The sequence below is a fragment of the Argiope bruennichi genome, chromosome 1, assembly GCF_947563725.1.
Source record: "Argiope bruennichi chromosome 1, qqArgBrue1.1, whole genome shotgun sequence".
NCBI lineage: Eukaryota > Metazoa > Arthropoda > Arachnida > Araneae > Araneidae > Argiope > Argiope bruennichi.
The window spans coordinates 130,180,601-130,189,316 of record NC_079151.1 but is presented as its reverse complement, the minus strand read 5'-3'; the positions used below and the strand labels follow the sequence as shown (position 1 = coordinate 130,189,316).

The 8,716-nt window shown below is 32.3% G+C and overlaps 1 protein-coding gene across 1 annotated transcript in view; it reads right to left on the bottom strand.

Moving 5' to 3' along the window:
- Window positions 1-1,492: 1,492 nt before the first annotated feature.
- LOC129975104 (uncharacterized) overlaps window positions 1,493-8,716 on the bottom strand; it is a 30,304-nt gene continuing 23,080 nt past the window's right edge. The window contains exon 2 of the mRNA XM_056088038.1: window positions 1,493-1,540. Within this exon, the coding sequence (XP_055944013.1) occupies window positions 1,493-1,540 (48 nt within the window). The remainder of the gene's footprint in view (window positions 1,541-8,716) is intronic.

Here is an 8,716-nt window from a genome sequence, read left to right as displayed (position 1 = left end):
TCGGTTTCATCCACAATAATTAATGTAGATAACGTGTGTTCATTGCATTTTTGAACTTCTTTTAATGGAGATCAGTCCATGACATCATAGTGCTATTGTATCAGGTTTATCTCGACACAACTTATTTTGTAGTGTCGTAATTTTACATTTTCATACGTCCTGTAAACTATCTAGATATCAAATAGGTTCCTTCTTTAGTTTTTAACATCAGGGAAACCACGTCATTAAATATTTGATGAAACAATGAAAACGATTTTGGTTTCATCCACAACAATTAATGTAGATAACGTATGTTCATTGCATTTGTGAGCTTCTTTTAATGGAGATCAGTCCATGACATCATAGTGCTATTGTATCAGGTTTATCTCGACAAAACTTATTTTGTAGTATCGTAATTTCACATTTTCATACGTCCTGTAAACTATCTAGATATCAAATGGGTTCCTTCTTTAGTTTTTAACATCAGGGAACCCACGTCATTAAATATTTGATGAAACAATGAAAACGATTTCGGTTTCATCCACAATAATTAATGTGGATAACGTGTGTTCATTGCATTTTTGAACTTCTTTTAATGGAGATCAGTCCATGACATCATAGTGCTATTGTATCAGGTTTATCTCGACAAAACTTATTTTGTAGTATCGTAATTTTACATTTTCATACGTCCTGTAAACTATCTAGATATCAAATAGGTTCCTTCTTTAGTTTTTAACATCAGGGAAACCACATCATTAAATATTTGATGAAACAATGAATACGATTTCGGTTTCATCCATAACAATAAACGTAGACTAAAGAGTTTTACAGAAACTAAATCGGCATTGTTGAATAAATAAATTTTTGTAACGGTGTAAAATGGTATAAAAAAAAACATTTTTGTGTGAAAATATTTTCAGAAATTATCTTGATCTAGCTTAAATATCATCAAAATCTAGCTTAATTAATTTAAATTTCTGGGGAAAAAATTCTCTAAAGTGAATATTAATTCCCACTTTCCAAAGTATTTCTTGGTCAAATTAGGAAGCTCTAGGTGAAAACGTCCTGCCTGTAGAGCGCAAACACACACATACACACACATTGATACTAATTAAGAAGGTTAATGTTTCTGTGTGTATTTGGACCGTTGGACTGTAAGTACTAAATTTCGCACATATATACGAGAGAAAGTCAAAAAGGAAAGAGACTTTTGCAATTTCTTTTTACAGCGTTTGGTAACATCCAGCGCTGAATTAGTGTAGTCGGCAACACTTTTATGCCACTTTTCACTCTTATTCCCGCTTTAATCGTTGGAGTTTATACCAGGTGTAGTCGGCAACACTTTTATGCCACTTTTCACTCTTATTCCCGCTTTAATCGTTGGAGTTTATACCAGGTGTAGTCGGCAACACTTTTATGCCACTTTTCACTCTTATTCCCGCTTTAATCGTTGGAGTTTATACCAGGTGTAGTCGGCAACACTTTTATGCCACTTTTCACTCTTATTCTCGCGTTAATCGTTGGAGTTCATACTGTTAAATAGGGCAGCTCCATTTTCAGTCTGCAACAAGGAGGAAATAAGGGCAGTGATTGTTTGCGGAAGGAGTTAAACCTGCGGAAATTATTTATCGAATGCAAGCGCAGTAGGGTGATAGCTATTTATCGTGAAGCAAGTGGAATGGATAGAGCGCTTCAAACAGGGAAGAACTTCTTTGCGCTAACACTATTTTGGGACATGGAAAATGTAGTAGACATTTCACCCCAAGAGGCAAAACTATAAACAGTGAGAATTATTTGATATATTGTGATCTAAATTGAAATCTGCAATCAGATCCAAACGTCTTGGAAAACTAGGAAAAGGTGTTATGCCACATTCTGCGCAATGGCCGACCGGAATAATAAAGGAGTTGGAATTCGAAGTGCTGGAACACTCGCCATACAGTCTCCAGACCTAGCTCCACGCGATTTTCATATGTTCGGACCATTTAAGAAAGTGCTAAGGGGAAGAAGATTTGCAACCAATCAAGAAGTCATTGATGCGGTGCAAAATTGGTCACAGATACAACCAAAAAACTTTTTTTTTTTCGATGGAATAAAAATACTCATGTAAGTCCAGGGTAGTTATGTAGATAAATAATATATGTTTCATTTTTCTATCATTAGAATAATTGCACTTTTTCTCAAATGCCCTTTTATTTTTTTTACTTTCCCTTTTATTTTGGAGATTCAAAATGTGCGCTTCGGTGAGATTTTTTAAATTTTAATTAATTAAAAAATAAACTACATTTTGATGTGGTTTTTTTTCTCTATACGTCCGAAAATAAACTCGCACATAAATTATTTTTACACCGTTTTAAAGTCGGCTATAATGTCTGACATTTGACGAAATTAGAGACCTGAAGTTTTATTGAAACGATTTAATTGAAGTTAAATATAATCAATATCTCTAGTGAGTAGTGTTTGTTATAAGAAGAGATTGTAAAACAGGCTAGTCAAAAGACAAATCTTGGATTAGGCAATTGAGGGCGGTTTTAGCCTTATTGTTTAGCTCTGTAGTTAACTGATTACTTATATATATATATAAAGGATTTTAGCTGTAACTCAGATCCCACTTTTGAATTCTAACAAAATATCAATTTAATGAAGCATAACACGCGAGCAAAGGGACGAAATTTTGCAGAAAAATATAAATGCAATTTCATTTATAAGAAAGTTTAAGTATTTTCTCTGTTATATTATACCCCAGAAGAAAATGATAATAGGCATAGGAATAGATTATTACCAGGTAATCAGTTCCGACAACTTTTACTTTGTTTATGATATAATAAATACTAGCAGTACCCGCACAGCGTTGTCCGTGGCATAACATCTAAGAGGAAAAATTAGCTTTAAACTTAAATCTAGCTTCCACCCGATATGACGTGGGAATGTCATGCGGATCAAAAAGATATTTAGAAGTCATCAAAAATAACTACAAAACAATTTTTTTATGGCACATATTCAGAAATATTTAGGGCTAAGCTTTGATATACAGTCTTTTGGAACCTTGCGAGGTAGGCAATTTTTCGGTGGCGCTTTGTTTGGGGTTACATGGCCACCATTTTTTTATGTTACTGTATGCTACTGTATTTCTATCTTTCCTGTTCATTTCCCTTGATTGTTTCCTGCTGCGCATACTTCTTCTGCTTACTTTCATTATTTTCGATAAAAATTTTTTGCATGAATTTCATTTTACTGCATTTATTGACCTTCTTTCTATATTTCTGTTAATTTGCTGCAGTGTTTCTCGGAACCTTTAGATTGGAAACGCTATTGCTAACATTCGCGCCACATTTAGCTATTGCGCTAAAATTTGGCGATAAATTTGTTTGTGTGAAAATGACTGTATATCAATGCTGTTCCATATTTAGACTGTTAAAATGGTTTCAATTTTCCCTTGCAAACAACACATGCCTTTTGATTCATCTTTCCATTTTAAAGCTGGGCTAAGCTTTGATATACAATCATTTTGCGTCTTGCGAGGTTGGCAACTTTTCGGTCTCACTTTTGCTGCCGTTACCTTATTGCTGCCGTTCTCGCCACATTCGGCCATTTCGCTAAAATTTGGCTATAATTTTTTTTTTTTTTTTTTTTTTGGCGAAAATGACTGTATATCAAAGCAGTTCCTAAAGCTGAACAATATGGACAGACTATAGACATTGTTCCTATGAAACCGAGGCATCATTTCTGTAATCCACACATGGATCGAAATTCAGAACAGTGTACTCCTTTTTGGACCAAATATCAGGAACGTTTGTTCTTCCACGTCTTCTCATGTGTCTCAAATTTAAATGTCTTTCTCAGTCAGCAGACAGGCGAGATTCATTCTGTCTCTGTAATTTAATTGCAGTGCGATTTAAAGAGAGACGTTTACTTCGTTCAACAGAAGAACTCTTCCTTTGAAAAAAGTGTGGACATTCTTTCTCTGATATTCGCTAACCTAACGTTTCTTTTCTCTACATTTTCATTATCGCGCAACAAACGAAGCTTTTTGACATTTAATGTGCTCCGGCCAAGGTTGAATTTACTTCCTTTGGGGATAATGAGATTTGAATCACTGTTTAAAATCAGACGTAAACAAAGAAATGTATCGCACATGAATACCATAACTCTTGCTATTTGCACCTGCGAAGTTTGAGCTCACGCGCGGATAAATGCAAAGCACAGATACGGCTGCTTTACGCATGCGCGAATCGTAGTAGGAAAATAATTAAAATCGCAATTATAAAACTCCTTTTTTTTATTTTGATATGACTTCAATATACTAAAACCTTCCCCAATAAATGCCCTACAAAATAGTACAAATATCTCCAAAAGTAGTTAAGTATTTCTCGAGTTTTTAGGGTTTTAACATGCAGACGCTTTCAGGAGACTTCATTTTATACTATGTACTAGCAGACCCGGCCACTCGTTGCTGTGGCTAAGGTTTTTGTTATATTACATAGTAGTAAACTATTCAAGGGAAACGGTAGGAGAACACCAATCATGGGGACCACCATGCTTTTTTACACAGATGCCATTTGTAAAAAAACATGGGGACCTCCATGATTGATTTTCTACTACCGTTGATATTAAGCAAAAATCAATACAAAAAAAATAAATTTAAATTTCTTTATTTTTTGTTTTCAAGTTTGTAACAAATGAGTACATTACAAAGTTGTTAGTAAAAAACACGTAACACTTAAACTTATAAATGAGGTAGGTAGGGCAGATAGTTTTAAATCTTTTATTAATGTTTATTAATAAAAGATTTAAAACTATCTTAATGTTTATTATTTTGAATTATAAATACTTTTAATTTCAATTTAATTTAGCCCTAATCGGTGCACAATATTTTTGGTTAACCTGTCTTTAGCTAACTCAAATAGATTTGACGGTTTTCCTACACGTGAACATGCAACATATAGTTGCCCATGAAAAAAACATGGATTTTCCAAATCTAAACCACAAATGGACATTGTTTGGCCTTGAGACTTATTTATAGACATGGCAAAAGCTAAACGAATTGGAAACTGTAACCTTTTGAAGGGTATCGTAGATTCTGATGGTATCATCCGAACACGTGGCAACAGGACCACTTCTCCTTTAAACTTTCCAGTTAAAATGGTAGCTTCAAGTATATTTCCGGTGATCTTTTTGATGACTAAACGCGTACCGTTGCATAATTGAGATGGATTCAAATTACACAGGAGAATAATAGGTGAACCAATCTTTAATCGAAGGTTATGTTGTTAATTTCGTCAACATCAACATTTTTGGCTGCCAAAATAGCCCGATAACTGAGCCAGTTATAATTCAAGTAATTACTCTGTATATCCGGAAAAATACTCTGAATCAATTCATTTTCCCCTCAAGAACAGTGCAGAAATTGTCTGGCAGTTTAATGCATTGCGTATTTGGTTGCAGTTCTATTTTACCGTTCCCAATATCTACTAATTGTTCAGAAAATATTTGTGCTGATGGATCATTTTGCAATTGTACGCGCATGTTTATGGCCAATCGAAGTGTTTCAACACTTCGCCATAAGTATGATTGTTTTAAACATGCATTTTAATTAAAGATTGTTGAACAATGAAGCACTAATAATTAAAAAGCAAGAAGAATTGCACTGTATTACTTTTACTATAATATGAATTCAATTTATACTTCAGTCTAAATAACACGTGGTCGGCTATGCTAATACCAAAAATTGAAAAAGTAAGAACAATTGAATTTCATTGTATTGCGTTTACTGAGAAATAAATTTAACTTATACTTTAGCCTCAGCAACACGTGGTGGTTATGCCGTTAAATTGTAGCTTATGTGAAACGTTGGTACTTTTAACACAGCGCCATCTGTTAGAATACTTACTCAATCCAGTCAACAGATACCGCCATCTGTTAGAATCGCTTGGAGCTAACAGATAATTGTGACTGTCAAATAATGAACAAATAATTTGTTCCTTCTTAAAACCTTCCTTCTTAGTATAAACCCTTTATGATGTATAATAAATCCTCTAACTTCAGTGATACCGATTCTGGCTTCCTCAGCTTAAAGGAAAGATTTAAAAAAAAAAGTTCTATATTCCACACATGAAGTTGCCATGAGATTTATTCCGTCATTGATACATTTGTCTGTTGCAATAATTCAGAATTCATTTACAAAATGAAATCAGTTTCAGAAACATTTATTAAATAATGATAAGCATTGTAGCTGAAGTGAATGATAGCTGAGTTGATGATAGCTGACATAACTTGATACGTACATGCAGTTTATTAGTAAAGAAATGAAAAACTGAAACGATTATTGTAACCATTTTTTATTATCATATCTTCAATAATTTATATAAAAAAGATTAAATTTCATTTAGCATACAAATGAGTTAATATTTTTTTATTATCCGATTAGAGGAACTTATTATTGGCTCGTTCACTTACCTTTTTTACGATATGCTTAACAAAAGAAATAAAATCATTAAATTGAAAATTCAATGAAGGTAACAAATGTTATTGCCGTACAACATTTTTCTTAGTAAACAGTCAAATAAAGAATCGGAATTCATTCAAAACGAAAAGTAATAATTATCCGTGTGCACCTCCAAGTATTTTTCCAAACTTCTTTATAATTAAAAAAAAGCAGAATTTTAGTATGTTATATTAATCAGTGATCCGTTAAAACGTTTGTAATTAATCATTTTCAAATAAAATATCTTATTTCTGAGAATTGCCACCGTGCACAGTAATACAAAATTCAAACATAAGATCGTGATACTTTATCCGTTGCAACGTATCAAATTTATTGTATGCATTAAAAAATAATTGTGCAAAACGATATCTTATTCCTGAGAAACGTTTTCGGATAGGATCATAAATAATTCTAACATTCGGATTCGAAACGTAACGCAAATGCGTGAGTGTTTCTACGCCAGTTGGGGTAACGCTATGCAGATTAGAAATTTTTAATTTCCTTTATTCTGTTTTATTTTAATTCAAAAGTACTTAAGAATGAATGTGAAAGATCGATTCATTAACAATGTTTAATTTTAAATGCATCAAACATTAAAAAAATAAATAGAATCGTTTTAAATAATCAGCCGAAAAATCTTAAGCCTAGCCTCATGACTGTTGGGGAAAAAAAACTGAAACCGTACTCATTTGGCGGTGGGGAAAATGAAACGATTTTTTTGGCGGGAAAGTTAGTTTTTAATTAATAATTAAAATTCTAATTAAAAATTCAAAAAAGGGCTATCATATCTTTTAAGTTAGATCAAACTGCACACGGTGTGCAAATTTGATTAAAATCGGTTGAGTAGTTTAGGAGTCCATCGCGGACAAACAACGTGACACGTAATTTATATATATTAAGATAAGATTGGCGGTGGGGAAAATGAAACGATTTTTTTGGCGGGAAAGTTAGTTTTTAATTAATAATTAAAATTCTAATTAAAAATTCAAAAAAAGGGCTATCCTATCTTTTAAGTTAGATCAAACTGCACACGGTGTGCAAATTTGATTAAAATCGGTTGAGTAGTTTAGGAGTCCATCGCGGACAAACAACGTGACACGTAATTTATATATATTAAGATAAGATTGGCGGTGGGGAAAATGAAACGATTTTTTTGGCGGGAAAGTTAGTTTTTAATTAATAATTAAAATTCTAATTAAAAATTCAAAAAAAGGGCTATCCTATCTTTTAAGTTAGATCAAACTGCACACGGTGTGCAAATTTGATTAAAATCGGTTGAGTAGTTTAGGAGTCCATCCCGGACAAACAACGTGACACGTAATTTATATATATTAAGATAGATTATCTAAAGCTCTTTTCATCACTCAGATTATTACACTTTATCAGTTGACATGTTGATTCTCATTTTTCATTACATTCTCTAATAAATACTTTTAAATTAATTAGTGACTTAGCATTCTCTTGTCAAATTTAGTATTATCGTTTGGTACTATTTCGCCTGTTTTTCCAAAAATATTAAATTTGTAAAGTTAAAAATTTATAAGAACGTAAAAACAAATTTTTTTTGGCATTTTGCTGTTTATGATTATCAGTGCATCTAAAAATAATAAAATGTTTTTTTAAAAAAATCATTTTTCCCCAAAAACTTTTGTTTTGAACGTAGTCGGTTACTTCAAAAGGCAAATGCATTAACCTAGACCATTCTTTTAGATCTATTATTGGTATTTAGAAAGTCTTTTGTTGTATACTTCAGGGATAATAACGTATGAATACGTCCTTAAAAAAATCGAAAGCAGAAAATAAAAATACATTTATCATTAAATTTCAAATAATATATTAATTGTTCTTAAAATAAGCACCTTCGACATCTACACTAGTTGTATTCTAACAAAATTTGCATACACATGATCCAATTTATCACTTGTGGTATTATAACAAATTTCTTGAATTCGGCAGCAAAAATCTGCCATCATTCAAGACACTGCCGTACAAAATAGGAAGCTTCTGCCACGACATTAATGAATGCTATTGGTGATGAATCTCTTATACTATTCGAAAAGAGATCGTTTTAATAATTAATGCTTTCTTCACCATTAAAGAGACATTTGTCCGATCAAATTACAATTCTCAGATAAAATATATTTCATTCTATTTGAAGTCGAGCCAAATTGCAAAATTTTAGATATAGACAATGATCTAATTATAGCTATCTATGGAGTCCACAAGTGCTCTATTACGTTGTCTGTAATATGG